We start from the raw sequence: 17,662 nt of genomic DNA on the forward strand, positions 1-17,662 counted from the left end.
CTGGGGGAGGGAGCCGGCCGCACGGCCTGAAGCAAGCTGACTGGGAAAGTAGTTCTTCTAGAACATGGGGAGGTGGGGCTCGGTGTTGTCAGCAAGTGAGGTAGTGAGTGTGGCACTGTGCTAATTCCTGCAGGTGGCCCTACCCACTGTAGCGACCGCGATCCATTTGTCTCTGGCCCTTCCCACCTTCTTTGACGTGGCCTCTTCTCCACCTTTAGTTGTGGAGTCTGTTCTGCCAGTCTTCAGAGTGATTTCTGGGGTAGTTAGGATGATTTGATAGTTACCCAGTTGCATTCATGGGAGGAGGTAAGCCTAGAGTATTCCTACCCTGCCGCCACATTCCCCTTTCCTCTAATGGATACTTTTTATGCTTGGCCTTTGTTGGTGAGTGCCATTTGGAACATGAGAAAGAAGATAAAAGAACCTAGAAGCTTAAAAAAATAGTTTCACAGTATAAAGAATTAGGTCATGAGACAAATTCCATTACACCCTTGAAGACTAGACTCAGCCTGTCTAAACAATCGAGCAGAATTGTTCGGTTGTTCAGGACTGAAGAAGCCACTTAAAACAGCTGTATGCCTATGTACAATTTATCTCATGGACAGGCAGTGCACATCATGTAAAAACAAAGAAAGTGGAACTGTAAATAACATTAATTCTATTTGAATAGGTATTTAGGCATAGAATTATTTTTCTTACTTGGATGACAGGATGTTTTAAACTGACAGCATATATATATATATATATATATATATATATATATATATAAAATTGTGTTAATTTAGGCTCTTCCTTTAGGAATAAATTGCTTTTTAGCATTCTGTTCCCAAAGGAAGCCAATATTGAATAGCATTTGTCTGATTTTGGTTTTCTGATAAAGCAGAAAGACACTTACTTTTACCTTGATTTTTTTTTTTCTAAAGCCTGAGCCATAATTACATTCAAGATTATACCTTAAATATGAGTATTTAAAAGACCTTGGTTACATTATTTATTTTTCAGAATTAAATTACATGCAATTTAAATGCACAACATCTTCTAGAAATTATAAACACTCGTATACTAATATTAGAAGCAAACTAACCATCTGCACAACTGCCTAGGTGCCATAAGGCATGATTTCTAACTTTGGCTATGGCTCATTAAATAAGTGCTCAAATGCTAACGCACACAGTTTCACATTCTCTTGAGCCAGCAGTGAAATAGATACTGAAATAGACATTGAAGGATAACCATTTAGGAGTAAAACCAACATCTAAATATGGAGGATTTGTTTTTCTCTTCTCCAGTTCCACAGATCCCACCATCCCAATTGACCTGTGAACTGAAACAGGTGAGGCAGAACTAAGGTCTCAGATTAGTCCTTCCTAGTGGAGCCCCTGCCCCTGGAGCTTCATCTTCCTAAGGCGACCAACCTTGATGCCTGAGAAAACAGAAAGGTAGAGGCCCGTGGAATAGTGAGTGGTAGATTTCTTACCCAGTTTGCAAGAGACTATTATTGCGTTCCCTGTTATCAGACTTCTATACAGAGCATAAAAATACCAAAGTAATCCTTACAACTTTTCTGGAATTTAAATAAATTGGGTAGTCTTTCCTTGAGACTGACATACACAACACTGTCTTATATTTAGGATTCATGATTTGTAGTATAAAATCAAACCACTTACTTGAAATCTAGATGTTCAAGTAGTACATATCCATCTATAGAAACAAAAATCACTATTACTAGTCTCAGAGGTATAGAATGCTTTCAGATTTTTCTTAAACAGTGACTGAAATTTTATGGGTGATAAGCCAGTAACTTACATTTGCCTTTAGAATTGCGACAAATCACTAGATTTTCTTCAGTGGTGTCAATGACTTGCAGTTCTTCTCCAGGGGTTATTGGCAAATCAGACATTCCATTTCTTGAATTCCTGGAACATGCCACTGCTGTGTTGATGACAGTAATCTCTTTATCATACTGAAACAAGAAATTACTAGTCAGACTATGTGTGCATAGTTTTTATTCTAACAAAATTGATGGAGGACATAATAGTAGAATGCCACAATCTCACATTTAATTTGGTATAATCATATTTTCAAAGTATTTTCATCCCTGTTATCTAATTGTACTAGAATAAATTTTGGTGGATGAGAGATCTCTAACATGGGTGTAAAGAAATAGGTATGTTAACCATTCCAGCAATAAAGTTACCCCCAAACTCAGGAATGGAGAAGTTTAAAAAATAAGAGGGAAAGAGAAAAATCTGTGTAGCGCTTTAGAGTTTATAATGTTCTTACATACCTAGCTTTGCTAGGTGGCACTCTTTCTACCCTTCCTCTCTGGGCTTATGTATAAAGTAGTAGGAATGGGGGCTAATTCCCACTCTCCTTCTGTGGTCAAAAGATAGGCGTTTGTGAAACAAACTGAGGAGGAATTCAATGTCTGACCTTAAGGTGTGTGATAAACTAGCCAGCCTATATATTTATAGGTGCATCACCTTCTAATGTATTGAAATCTGGTGACTCAGACATCTGCTTCACCAAATTAGAGTGGCCGGACAGCTCCCTCTGCTCAGGACAGTCTGTTTATACCTAATATCTCTACCCATACTTACCTCCCACTCTCAGAAATGTAAATTTGGATGATAAATGATGGGATCTGATTCACAAGATAGATTTTGCTTTTGTCCAACAAAGTAATAGTTTCCTCCCTGGTATCTAGGCCATTATTCACTATGAATACAGTGATTTCTTAACATGAAAATCTGATCAGGTCACTTTCCTTTCTGTCAAGTGCTAAAGATTCTTCATTACTTGCACACTAAGATGCACATTTCTCAGCTTGATATTCAGGGTCCTTTGCAGACTGTCATTTCTCATGCTTCCATTTCTGCCCTGTTAATGAAGCCACATCAAGCTATAGGATGATCCTGAATATACCATGCACCTTTTATATTTCCAGGCCGTTGCTCATGGGGTTTTCATACTGCAGTATCTTTTTCTCTTAACATGGAGACTTTCACGACTGCCATGTGTAATTTTGTTTAATTGCACCACTTTGTATGTACTCCTGTTTACAGCATTTAATAAACATATTGTCTTATAAAATGGAAGACAGTTTTATTCATCCTTTGTACCCTCAGTCTATAGTACCAATGAGGCACTAATCTTACATGATTTTAGCTGAATACAAATTACTGAAATGGCATAGTTTTTCTAATGATATAAGAAAACCCACCACAGGTAATAAGGAATAGAATCATACACACGGGACAATGGGAATTTCTGTCCCATATGAGACAGTCACAAATATAGTTAGAAAAGTACTAGACGGAATGTAGGGTCTTTCCAAAAATTGTTACTTGCTAGAAACAATCATTTTTCACCTAAACTACTAACATCACAGTTGCAGTAAATAATTTCATATCGGTTTCTAGATATAGTAACTCTAATCAGCTTTGGTACACAGCAGGAGTTACTGGGGCACCTGGGTGGCTCAGTCAGTTGAGCATCCCAACTCTTGATTTTGCTTCACCTCATGGGATTGAGCCCTGGGTCAGGCTCCACACTGAGGGTGAAGTCTGCTCAAGACTCTCTCTTCCCCACTCTGCCCCTCTTTCCCACTTGCGCACACTCTATTAAAAAAGCAGGAGTTATGAATGATTACGAGGGAGTCATGTATATTCCCTTTTTTATCCAGTCCAAAAACATTTTTGGACATTTATAAAGGTAATTTTATTCTGTTCCACACATGGATATAAAGATAACTCTGTCCTCTAAGAGCTCATCGGTTAATTGGTGAACACATGATTGCAATAATGTAATAAGCTCAAATACAGAGGTATATAGAGGAAGAGTAATTTCCTTAATGAGCAAGTGTGGGTCAGTCTTCCTGGAGGAGAGAAGATGAGTTAACTGGAGACTGATAAATGAGTAAGAGCTAGTCAGATGGCGAAAAGTAACAAGAATGTACCAGACAGTTGGAATGGAACAAGCAAATGCCTAGAGGAAGGGAACATTAGGACAGGTGATTGAGGACAGAACTATGCATAGTTTGTTGCCAAAGCATGAAGTACAAGGTAAATAAAGAATGGCAGGAAATAAAACCAGAAAGACAAGCAAAGGTATGACATGAAGAGCTTTCTATGCCATGATAAGAAGCCTCACCTTTATCCATTGGTAATGGGGATTAGTAGTGACTTGGACAAGTTTTATGAGCAGGATGCACACATTCTCAATCCAGGATCTGGGACCTAGGAGGCTATTCATATTTCTTAAATTAAAACAATCTCCTGGTGACAGTGTATGAAATCAGAAGGGAGAACCGTTTGAACCTTGGAATTCAGGAAATCCTCCATGGATTCTTAATGACAGAAAGAGTCAAGGAGCCTTAGATACTGCTTCCTTCATTCACTCATTCAGCTATTCATTTGTTTATCTAATCATTCAGTCATTCAGTGAACGCTGTATCCAGGTATGTGAGGACCTGGGAAGCAAGGAATGAGACAAAATCTCTCCTTCAGTGAGGACTTGAGTTCAGTTCAGAATACACACACATACACAGGCTGTTAGGCAGAGCGGGTAACATGTGAACAGAGCCTTAAAGAATAACTCAGGAGTTTTTCTGGGAGGCTAGCATGTACAAAGGCATGATCATACAGAAATGCATCAGGAAATAGCAGTATCAGTAGTGGATCGTATCTACCCCAGAGGCAGAGGTGCAAAACTCTTGTAGAATCTTTAACAATATTAAAGGCTAGGAATTTCTACTTTAAATTAATATTTACCTTCAGAGGAGAACATACCTCAAATTGTTCTCTAAAACGTTTTTCTTCTTTTTCCATTCTGATCTTTTCTAAGTTTTGCTTCTTGCTTCTAAAGAAATTTCTAGGAGATTAAGGGGCAAGAAATACGCAGATAGGGTTGAATGTACCATAATAAAACGCTTAAGTTTCCAAATCTATAAACTCATTCTACTTCAGGATAAATTCAGGTATAATTTTGTGTGTATATGTATACTTTTATATAAAATCATATAATCCTATATATCTAGGTGTGTATAGAAATTATATATATATATATATATATATATATATATATATATATGTTTCCCCTTAGAGCAGGGTGTCAGAACAACTGAGCAGGGTGAGTAATACCAGTTGCTTTTTCCTGTAATTAAAAAGTTGTGGTTTCTTTTTGGATACCAAGATAATTTGGAATAAAATAAAATTGGTTAAACAAGAAACTTTTCTAAATCAGACTTCAAAGTATAATTAACTTGTTTACAAAAATCATAAATCTATGTGTTTCAATCAGAGAACTGTCCTGTTTGCAGAATGGTTCTGGAGAAGAACTGAATTAAGAAAATAAAGCAAGTTGCCACAAAATAGGTGCAAAATTGTCAGCACATAAAAGGGGATAGATACAGCAGAGGCTGATTACCCTCTTAACTCCTCCCATTTCCTCCTTCTGCTCTTCATGTGGGGATTGGTGCTTTTTTAGCCGTTTAACATATTGACAGAAGGAAAAAAGGCAGGTCATATTGGTTTTATTCAGGAGTGTCTCCTGCATCTGTTTCATTCTGTCCCAAGACTACAGCCACTGACACATTTCATTTCTTGCCTGAGATACCATCTTCTTTTTGCCTTTCCTTTCTCAAATCCATCTGCATACTGATCTCTAGAGTCATCTTTCTAAAATATAATTGATCATGTCATCTTTTGCTTAAAATCTTTCATCTGTCTCTACTGCCCGTAAGATAAAGGCAAATTCCTTAGGGTGGTACACAGGGCATTTTCTAATCTGGCCCCAATCTACCTTTTCCATACACACACACCCATACACAAAGTCTACATCTTGGAACATCTTAGAAGGTGGGCTATTTCTATGCCTTTATAGCATGGCTTTATATTCTTCCCCAACTTCTCTGAAAACTTGTCATCATCGATTCAGAAAGAGATAATAAAATAGAGAATAACAAAAGGGTTGAACTAATATAGAAAACATTTCTTGTTGGTAGAGTAAGTTACGACAGAAATCACTTTAAAAGGAACAAAAAGGACATAGAAATTGATACATCAATCAATAGGAATATGGTAGCCCTAATAACTGCAATGTAAAATTTACTCAGTTGAAAATAAAAGTAAACTATAATATCAGCTTGTTGTAAGAACTTAATAAGCACTAGAAAATTGTTTTCCAAAAAGACTTATGTGTACATTAAAATACTAAACTTTTGCGGGGGGGGGGGAGGGGGCGGGAGATGTCAACAATTTCACTGATACTTTCTCTTGTGGAATTCTATTTTATGCTAAGTAAAAGTATGAAGTTTAGGTGGAGAGATGCTTTTCTAGTCTCTGAATACATCTTTTTTTTAAAAAAAATTTTTTTTCAACGTTTATTTATTTTTGGGACAGAGAGAGACAGAGCATGAACGGGGGAGGGGCAGAGAGAGAGGGAGACACAGAATCGGAAACAGGCTCCAGGCTCTGAGCCATCAGCCCAGAGCCCGACGCGGGGCTCGAACTCCCGGACCGCGAGATCGTGACCTGGCTGAAGTCGGACGCTTAACCGACTGCGCCACCCAGGCGCCCTGAATACATCTTTTGAACTTGGGAAAAGTTACATCAGCCTAAACCCAAAGATGGCCATTTTATGCCATCCTCTGAGTTTAAATTTGATATAGACAGATGTCTGCTTCCTTTTGGGGTTCCCTTATAGTACTTTTCTAGACAGGTTTCCTAGAGCAGACAAATCACACAGTGTTCCCAGCTCAATGACTGTTTAATAGATGTCTTGGGGAAAGTGCCCTAGCCTAACAATTGAGAAGACCAGAGCACAGATCATATAGTAACCATCTGGGACAGTAAAAACATCACCTCCTCCATAGCCAACTCTGGGAACTCGAATCACATGAATGAAGGTTAGATCTTCAGTTGCAATATACTTTTTAAATTATAGCACTAATGTAGTCATAGCTAGAATTGTGTTCCAGGGAAATTAATCTGGTTATGTGATCACAGTTTCTCAAAGTTTAAGTTCTAATTGGTGTATTATTAATTTAAGTTCCATCTATAGAGGAAAAGTTCTTACAGCCTAAAAGAAGATGAAGGTTTTTCTTCATTTGATAAAGGCTAGCTTGAAAGTTTTCCTTACTCCCTATCCACCAAAAGTATGGACAACGAGGATGAAGATAAATGTGTGTGGCACTTTACATTTTTATATTCTTTGTCTCTTTTAATCCTCTCAACTATACTATGATGTAGGTGCTATTGTTCTCACATGACCGATGTGGAATGTGAAAATCAAATTTAATGACTTGCCTAAGGTCACACAACTAGTAAGAGGTGTAAATTTCAGCAGATAAGCTATAATGTAAATGTACCTGTGTACCTACCTTTCAGATTCTTCAACACCTTTTTTCTCTTTCTTTTCCTTTGCCATAAAAAACTTGGGCTTCCAAGTTTTTAGCTTATCTTCATTTCTGAGGAGAAAAATATTTTGAGCAAGTAGATAAAGATTGAACTAAAACATTTATGGAAATGTCAGCATTTTCTGGACAATTATGTTTTACAAAAAAATTAAAATATCATCTAGAAGTATATTTGGATAATCTGTGTCAAGGCCAGATTGTGAATATCTTAAGCTTTGAAAGCCATATCATCTCTATGGTAACTACTAAACTCTGCTGTTGTAACTGTATTTACAAAAACAAGTGGCCAGCTATTTTGGCCCACAGGCCATAGTTTGCTGACCTCTGATATGTGGTGATCCAAATTTGAAACCAGAAGCAAGAGATCAACCTGCTTACAATCACATTTCCCTTCCTGAGCCTCAGTTTCCTTGCCTCTAAAACATGAATAATATTAATCATTACCGTGAGATGAGACAAATCTAACTAGTGTTTAACATTAGTAGCAAAGGATGCGGGGAAGAACCAGGGAAGATGGTGGAGTAGGAAGACCCTAAGCTTACCTGGTCCCATGGATACAACTAGGTAACACCCACATCAGTGTAAAAAATCCAGAAAATAATCTGGAGACTGGCAGAACAGATTCTGTACAGCTAAATGTAGAGAAGAGGCCATATGGAAGAGGCTCAGAAGGGCAGAGTCACTGTAGGAAGCTAAACAGACCCACCCTCAAGACTGTACAGAGGAAGGAGGGAGGGATGCTGTGGGCAAGGAGAAAGGAAAGAAACAGACACCCCAGGCATGGGGAAGATGAACCCCACCCCCCAATGACATTTAGCTTTGAAAACTAGAGGGGCCAAATTTCATGAGTTCTTATATTCAGTTGGGCTTAACACCTGTAAGTTTAAAAACCAGTGCGATCAAAAACAAAACAAAACAAAACAAAACAACAACAACAAAAAACAGTGCCATCAACTCTGGGAGAGCAAAGAGGTCTAGAAAAAGCAGTGTCCTTTTCTTTAAAGAGACAGCACAACAAATAGTTCCAAGGGATACACCATAGAAGCAACAGTTTAAAAAACACCTGGGGCATAAGGGAAGGATAGTTGTTTACTAATCTCAGAACATGTGCTGGAAGGACAGGGATCTTCTCCAGGAAGAAAGGAGTAGGTGGGCACCATTTCCTCTCCTACCCCCAAGCTTGACACCTATGGGAACCAATGCAGTGAACACTCTCCACCTAGCTTGCTAACACCAATCGCCTCGCCCCCATGCACTTCTGTGGATCTGCCCCTTCCAACCCAGCCTGCGAAGTTGCAGGTCCCCTCTCAGAGGGTGGATCTTGTTGGTACCACACCCGCCCCTGCCTCCTCCTGTTGACTTCTTCAGCACTTGACTGGAGCTTGTCCAAAGCAGTGCCACAAGCCTGGTAGTGTGCAAGCAGACCCAACAGGGGCCAGCACACTGCAAACTGCTCCAGGAGAGGGGAAGATAATCATACATACCAGTCAGACTGTGGCCCCAGCAGCAGGCTGGGGGCAGACATCTGGTATGATTACAGGCCCTGCCCACCAACAAGCTTCTCAGGACAACACAGGGGAACTGTCCTGCAGTTCAGTGCTATTGCATCTCTAGCAAATGCCTGGTCTGAGTCAACTCAAACCCAAGGAAGCCCCAGTCTGGCCTAAAAACACAGGGACCAAATCTTGCCTACAACAGGTAGAGAGCCATTGCAGATGACTGGACTTGAGCCAAATGCACCTCAGCCATAGCAGCAAGGCTCATGTAACACACAAAGGAGAGACCCCAGCTGCACCAGGTTCTGGTGAACAGGGGACAATACCTTGCAGGGCACTGTAGGACCTTTTCTTAATAAACCCACTACTTTCAAAAGCAGGAGGTGTACGTGACTTTTTAACACATAGAAACAGACATGAAGAGTTAGACAAAATGAGGAGACAAGAGTGTGTCCCAAATGAAAAAAACACGACAAAACCAGTAGCAGATATAAGCAAAATGGAAGTAAGTAATATGCTTGATAGAGAATTTAAAGTAATGGTCATAAGGATACTGACTTGAGAAAAGAGTGGAGAACCCCAGTGAGACCCTCAACAAAGAGACAAAACATGAAAATGAACCAGTCAGAGATGAAGAACTCAATAACTGAAATTAAAAATATATTAGATGGAATAAAGGGTAGGTTAGAGGAAGCAGAATAACTGATCAGAGATCTGGAGGACAAAGTAATGTGAAGCAAGATGAATGGTGGGGGGTGGGGGGAGAACGAAGAGACTTAGGGAACATAGCAACAGCATCAAGTGCATTAACATTCACTTTATCAGGATCCCAGAAGGAGAAGACAAAGAAGAGGGGGCAGAAATTTATTTGATGAAAGAATAGCTGAAAGTTTCCAGAAGGTAGGGAAAGAAACACATTCAGATCCAGGAAGTACAGAAAGTTCCCAACCAAATAAAACCAAGGAGGTCCACACCAAGACACATAGTGATTAAAATGGCAAAAAAAGAGTGATAAGGAGAGAATTTTAAAAGCAGCAAAAGAAAACAGTTACATGCAAGGGAAACTCCATTAAGCTATCAGCTGATTTTTTTTTTAGCAGAAACTGCAGGCCAGAAAGGAGTGAGATGATACATTCAAAGTGCTGAAAGAAAAAAACCCCTGCAGCCAAGAATACTACTATATCCAGCAAGGCTATCATTCAGAACAGAAGAAGAAATAAGGGATTTCCCAAATAAAAGGTAAAGGAATTCATGATCACTAAACCAACCCTGTAAGAAATATTAAAGGGGACTCTGAATGGAAAGGAAAGACCATAAGTGGGAGTAAAGTAGGAAGCACAAAAGTAGTAAAAATAAGTATATTTATAAAAATCAGTCAAGGGGCGCCTGGGTGGCTCAATCAGTTAAGTGTCCGACTTCAGCTCAGGTCACGATCTCACGGTCCGTGAGTTCGAGCCCCGTGTCGGGCTCTGGGCTGATGGTCAGAGCCTGGAGCCTGCTTCCGATTCTGTGTCTCCCTCTCTCTCTGCCCCTCCCCCATTCATGCTCTGTCTCTGTCTCAAAAATAAATAAACGTTAAAAAAAATTAAAAAACAAATCAGTCAAGAGATTCACAAAATAAAAGGATGTAAAATATGACACATCTACATAAAATGGGAGGAGGGGAGTAAAGAATGGGTTCAAACTTAAGCAACCATAAATGAAGTATAGATTGCTATATGCAAAAGATGTTATATATAAACCTAATGGTAGCCACAAGTAAAAAACCAGTAATAGATATGCAAAGAATAAAGGAAAGGAATCCAACTGTATCTCTAAATAAAGCCAGCAAACTGTGGGAGAAGAGAGCAAGAGAAGAAAGGAACAGAGTAAAACAACCACAGAACAAATAAAATGGCAATGAATACATACTTATCAAAAATTACTTTGAATGTAAATGGACTAAGCACTTCAATCAAAAGACACAGGGTGACAGAATGGATTAAAAAAAAAAAAAAAGCAAGACCCATCTATATGCGGCCAGCAAGAGACTCATGTTAGACCTAAAGACACCTGCAGATTGATAGTGAAGTGATAGAAAAGCATTTATCATGCAAATGGAAGTGAAAAGAAAGCCAGGGTAGCAATGCTTATGTCAGACAAAATAGACTTTAAAATAAAGACTGTAACAAGAGACAAAGGATGCTGTATAATCATAAAGGGAACAATCCAACAAGAAGATATAATAATTGTAAATATTTATGCACCCAACATGGAAGCACCCAAATACATAGAGCAGATAATAACAATTGACAGTAATACAACAGTAGGGGATTTTAACACCCCATTTATATCAATGGACAGATCATCTTAACAGAAGATCAACAAGGACACAGTGGCTTTGAATGACACATTGGGTCAGATATATCTAACAGATACATTCAGAACATTCCATCCTAGAACAGAATACACATTCTTTTCAAGTGCACATGGAACATTCTCCAGCACATATCACATATTAGGCCACAAAACAAGTCTCAACAAATTCAAGAAGATCAAAGTCATACAATGCACCTTTTCTGATCAAGACACTATGAAACTAGAAATCAACCACAAGAAAACATCTGGAAAGAATTCAAATACAGGGAGGTTAAATAACATGCTAGTAAAAAATGAATGGGTCAAACAAGATATCAAAGAGGAAATGAAAAATACATGGAGAGAAATGAACATGAAAACATAATGGTCCAAAATCTTTGGGATGCAGCAAAAGCTGTTCTAAGAGGGAAGCTTACCCTCTTAGGTACCACAGGCCTACCCAAGCAGCAAGAAAAATATCAAAAAATAACCTCATTTTACACCCAAAGGAGTTAGGAAAATAACAAAACCCCCAAACCAGTAGAAGGAAGGCAATAAAAACATTAGGCCATAAATAAACAATATAGAAAATAAAAATAATAGAAAGGATCGATGAAACCAGGAGCTGCTTCTTTGAAAAGATAAATGAAATTGATAAAAATCTTTAGACTCCTAAAAAAGGAGAGAAGACTCAAAATCAGAAAGGAAAGAGCAGAAACAACAGACACTGCAGAAATACAAGAATTTTAAGAGAATATTATGAAAAATTATATGCCAACAAATTGGAAAACCTAGAAGAAATGGAAAAATTCCCAGAAACATATAACCTACCAAAACTGAATCAAGAAGAAATAGAAAATTTGAACAAATTGATTACCAGCAAAGAAACTGAATCCATAATCAAAAAACAGAAGCCCAGGACCAGAGAGCTTCACAGGTGAATTCTACCAAACTTTCAAAGAAGAGTTAATATCCATTCTTCTGAAATTATTAAAAAAAAAGAAACAAAAACAGAAGAGTAAGGAAAGCTTCCAAATTCATTCTATGAGGCCAGCATTACCCTTATTCCAAAATCAAATAAAGACACTACAAAAAAAGAGAACTACAGGTCAGTATCTTTGATGAACATAGATGTAAAAATTCTCAATGAAATATTAGCAAACTGAATCCAACAATACATTAAAATCCATCACAATCAAGTGAGATTTACCTCTGGGATGCAAGGGTGATTCAGTATTCACAAATCAATCAACATGATATGTCACATCAACAAAAGAAAGGATAAAAACCACATGATCATTCCAATAGATGCAGAAAAAAAATCTGACAAAGTACAACATCGATGCATGCATTAACAAAGTAGGTTTAGAAAGAACATACCTCAACGTAATTAAGGCCATAAATGAAAAACCCACAACTGACATCATCCTCAATGGTAAAAAACTGAGAACTTTACCCCTAAGATTAGGACCAAGACAAACATATCTACCCTCAATACACAAAAGTCTGTTACATTTCTATACACTAATAATGAAGCAGCAGAGAGATTGAGCAATCCCATGTATAACTGCACAAAAAATAAAACAGGAATAAACTTAACCAAGGAGATGAAAGACCTGTAATCTTTGACACAAATGGAAAGCTATTCCATGCTCAATGATTGACATAACCAATATTGTTGGTTTAGAAATTTAATGCAATCCCTATCAAAATACTAACAGCAATTTTTCAAAGAACTAGAACAATCCTAAAATTTGTATGGAACCACAAAGGACCCCAAATAGCCAGAGCAATCTTGAAAAGATTAATAAAACTAGAGGTATCACAATCTCACATTCCAAAATATACTACAAAGGTATAGGAATCAAAACAATACGGTGGAGACACAAAACAGACACATACATCAATGGAACAGAAAAACCAGAAGTAAAATCACAATTATATGGTCAATTAATCTTTGATACAGAAGGAAGAATATTCAATCGGAAAAAGTGTCTTCAACAAATAGTGATGGGAAAACTAGACAGCTATATGCAAAACAATGAGACTGGACCACTTTCTTATACTGCGCACAAAAATAAACTCAAAGTGGATTAAAGACCTAAGTATGAGACCTGAAACTATAAAAATTCTAGAAGAAAGCACAGGCAGTAATTTCTCAGACATAAGCTGTATCAACAGTTTTCTCCATCTGTCTCCTGAGGCAGAGGAAATAAAAGCAAAAATAAACTATTGGGACTACATCAAAATAAAAAGCTTCTTTATGCACAGCCAAGGAAACAACAAAATTAAAAGGCAACCTACTGAACGGGAGAAGCTATTTGCAAATGACATATCTGATAATGGGTTAGTATCCAAAATATATAAAGAACTCCTACATCCCAACACCAAAAAACAAACAAAAGAACCCAAACAATCCAAATAAAAATGAGAAGAACATTTTTCCAAAGAAGACATACCGACACATGAAAAGATGCTCAACCTTACTCACCATACGGGAAATGCAAACCAAAACCACAATGAAATACCACCTCACACCTGTTGGAATAGCTAAAATAAAAAACACAAGAAACAACAAGTGTTTGTGAGGATGTGGAAAAAAGGAACCCTCATGCACTGTTGTCGGGAATGCAAACTGGTGTAGCCACTGTGGCAAACGTTATAGAGATTCCTCAAAAAATTGAAAATATAATTACCACATGATCCAGTAATTCCACTACTGGGTATTTACCCAAAGAAATTAAAAACACTGATTGAAAAAAGACAGATCACCCCTATGTTTATTGCAGCATTATTTACAACAGCCAAGATACAGAAGCAGCCCAAGTGTCCGTCAATAGATGAATGGATCAAGAAGTAGTATGTAACAACCACAACAAAAGGTGGTATAAAAAACATGTATGTATGCATGCACGCACACACACACACAGGTATATTTCTCAGCCATAAAAAAGAATAAAATTTTTCCATTTGCAACAGCATGGATGGATTTAGAGAATATAACGCTAAGTGAAATAAGCCAGAGAAAGACAAACACCCTATGATTTTACTCAGATGTGGAATTTAAGAAACAAAATAAATGAACAAAAAAGGACAAAGCAAAAAACACTCTTAACTGTAGAGAACTGATGGTTACCAGAGGAGAGGTGGGTGGGTGGTGCGGTGGGTGAAAAAGGTTAAGAGTAGACTTATCATGATAAGCACTGAGTAATGTATAGAATGGCTGAATCCCTATATTACACACATGAAAATGATATAATACTGTATGTTAATTAAAAAAATACTGGAGATTGGGAGGTAGGTGACAGTGTAAACAAGGTTGCCCATAAATTGGTAATTTTTAAAGCTGGGTAATGGGTACATGAGGGTTCATTATAACATTCTATTTTTCTACATTTGGAATTTTCAGTAAGGAATTCTTTTTAACGAAGACCATTCAAAGAAAAAATAAAAGGATGTAGGGAGGGGAGGGTATCATAGAAGGAACTAAAACTTTCTGAGCACTGGTGTGCCTGGGTGGCTCAGTCGGTTAAGGGTCCGACTTTGGCTCAGGTCATGGTCTCGTGGTTTGTGGGTTCGGGCCCCACGTTGGACTCTGTGCGACAGCTCGGAGCCTGGAGCCTGCTTCAGATTCTGTGTCTCCCTGTCTCTCTGCCCCTCCCCTGCTCATGCTGTCTCTGTCTCTCAAAAATAAATAAATGTTAAAAAAAATTAAAAAAAACTTTCTGAGCACCTATGTGTCAAGTTTTATGCTGTTAACCAATTTAGTTTTCACAGTGACAATTCTGAGTATTTAAAAAATTGGAAGATGTAGAAAAGAGACAAAATAAGCATAATCTGACCTCTCAAAGACCTCTAAGTTTCCTTTAAAACATCCTTCCTAGCACTTTTAAAAATTGAATTGAGATCATACTGTACATACAGTTTTGCATTCTATTTTTTAATTGTTATTATAGAGTAACACTTCTCCATGTCATTAGAAATTCTTTAGTATATATTTAGCATATATGTAACTGTCATATACTTGGCAGATTACTATATATTTCAGTATTTGGGTGGGTGGTTTTAAACATCTTTTTATAAATACTCTGAGATACACATTTTTATGCATTAAATTTTTTTATGTTTCCTTTTTCACCAGAGCTTATTGCTTGAAGTCAAATTACTGGGTAAAGTAAAGGGTGTGGGCATTTGGGATACATATGGCCAAATATTCTTTCAGAGAGGTCATACCAATTTCTATCCATGCTAGCCATGTGAATACTATGGTCCACTCTGCCCCTTTGTCAACTTATTTTAGCTTTCCTAGGGACCTAGTTAGAGAGCTTAAAGAATCTGGCAGGATGAGGATTTTTTATTACCATATCATGGGTAAGAAACAGAGGCTCAGAGAAGTAAGAGGATGTGCCACAGGTCTCACTGGTGCCATGTTCCAGTACCAGTGTCCTTTTCAAAATCCCCCTCTTCTTCTTTCCCTTGCTAATCCCCTAAGAGACCTTCTACTGAACAAAAGGAAATAAAAAGCAGAGGTCTGGAATACCTAGTGACAACTTAATCTAGAGCTGTTTAGGCTTCTCCTCAATCTAATACCTACCTACCAAGGTATGACAAGCAAACTAACCAAGTTTATAAGAATTCAGGTATCGGGGCACTGCGTAGCTCAGTCAGTTAAGTGTCCCACTTCGGCTCAGGTCATGATCTTCCGGTTTGTGGTTCGAGCCCCGTGTCGGGCTCTGTGCTGACCGCTCAGAGCCTGGAGCCTGCTTCAGATTCTGTGTCTCCCTCTCTATGCCCCTCCCCAGCTCATGCTCTCTCTTTCTCTCTCAAAAATAAACATTAAAAAAACAAAAAAAGAAAAAAGGAATTGAGGTATCATCTTCCCTCTCCCTTCTACTTTCCACCAGTGTTCTATCTGCTACAAATGCCTTTAATAATTAGCTTATGTGAAGCCAAACTACAGATTTACTCTATCACATGAAGAAGGTCTTGTTCAGAATTTGACAGGGCTGATGTGGTAAACATCGTTCATGCACAAAATATTCCTTGGATACCTACCATCATCTAAGTGCTATATTAGGACCTGGATAATAGAGATGAGGAGGATGTGGTTTCTACCAGAGGATTTCACAGTTTAACAAAATCCACGTAAGTTCTCCCCTGAAATCTCTTCTCTCCTTCATTTCTTTCACCACCCAAGAACATTTGATCATCTTTCACCTGAGTGACCATAATGACATTCTAACATATGTATTACTTCATACTTTCTCTCCAAAGCATTCTGGAGAAGGATCCCTTTACTCTTCCTGAAGTGTAGCTCTGATTACATTGTCCTTTTGCTCAGAGTTTGGACTTCCTCATTTGGCTGTAGGGCAGAAGAGTATCCTGAAAGGGCGCTCCCAGTACAAAACTACTAGACTCAAGTGTCTTAAAAAATTGCTACACTTTACCCTTAGAGTAAGTACTGTGCACAGTACCTTAGTAGCCCCCGCTAACTAAGCTGAAACCAGACAGTAGCAAGCCGTATGCAAGCACAAATGGCCAGTTTGTCCCGTGGAAAATGCTAGCATCAGCACCACAGTATTTCAGGAGATTGAACCTTAGGCCAAGGTCAAGGTAGGAGTTAAGACAGATTGTTATATTGGCATTTTAAAAAGCCAAATGGGGGCGCCTGGGTGGCTCAGTCGGTTAGACGTCCGACTTCAGCCCAGGTCACGATCTCACGGTCCGTGAGTTCGAGCCCCGCGTCGGGCTCTGGGCTGATGGCTCAGAGCCTGGAGCCTGCTTCTGATTCTGTGTCTCCCTCTCTCTCTGCCCCTCCCCTGTTCATGCTCTGTCTCTCTCTGTGTCACAAATAAATAAACGTTAAAAAAAAAAATTAAAAAAAAAAAGCCAAATGCAGCTCTATGGCTATTTATTCAAGACCCAATGAATGAGAATATGGAAAACAGAAAATTAAAGGATTAAAAATATAGTAGGGAAATCCTAACTAGGAAGTTCCAGTAGATATATATCAGGAAAATTAGACGTTAAGACAGACCATCACTAGGAGATACAACATTGTGTGGTAGTAACTCTTTACTACTGGATTGGGTTTGAATCCTGTTTCTACACTTTACTACCTCTGTGAACTTGGGCAAGTAACAACCTCTATGCCTGAGTCACTCTTCTGAAATGTTTGTATAATAATAGTATCTACTTCATGGGATGGTGGTGAAGATTGAATGAACTAATACATATTAAATGTATATAGCAGTTACTGACCCCAGTAAGAACTACTTATTATTTTTGTTATTAATAGTATTAGGGATAGAGACATCTACCATATGAGGAAGAAACATTAGGTTCACTATATTTTTAATTTTGTAAGCAACTAACAAAAGAGCCTCAGGATACATCAAACAAAACATGACAG

At 38.2% G+C, this 17,662-nt stretch overlaps 1 protein-coding gene across 1 annotated transcript in view; it reads right to left on the reverse strand.

Annotated features, from left to right (window-relative positions):
• Positions 1-967: 967 nt before the first annotated feature.
• Positions 968-17,662, reverse strand: part of FYB2 (FYN binding protein 2) — a 130,689-nt gene continuing 113,994 nt past the window's right edge. The window contains 5 exon segments of the mRNA XM_043573341.1: positions 968-1,423; positions 1,668-1,701; positions 1,807-1,963; positions 4,791-4,884; positions 7,382-7,468. Coding sequence (XP_043429276.1) covers positions 1,402-1,423; positions 1,668-1,701; positions 1,807-1,963; positions 4,791-4,884; positions 7,382-7,468 — 394 coding nt within the window. The 3' untranslated portion in view covers positions 968-1,401.

Source organism: Prionailurus bengalensis, chromosome C1 (genome assembly GCF_016509475.1).
Source record: "Prionailurus bengalensis isolate Pbe53 chromosome C1, Fcat_Pben_1.1_paternal_pri, whole genome shotgun sequence".
Lineage (NCBI taxonomy): Eukaryota > Metazoa > Chordata > Mammalia > Carnivora > Felidae > Prionailurus > Prionailurus bengalensis.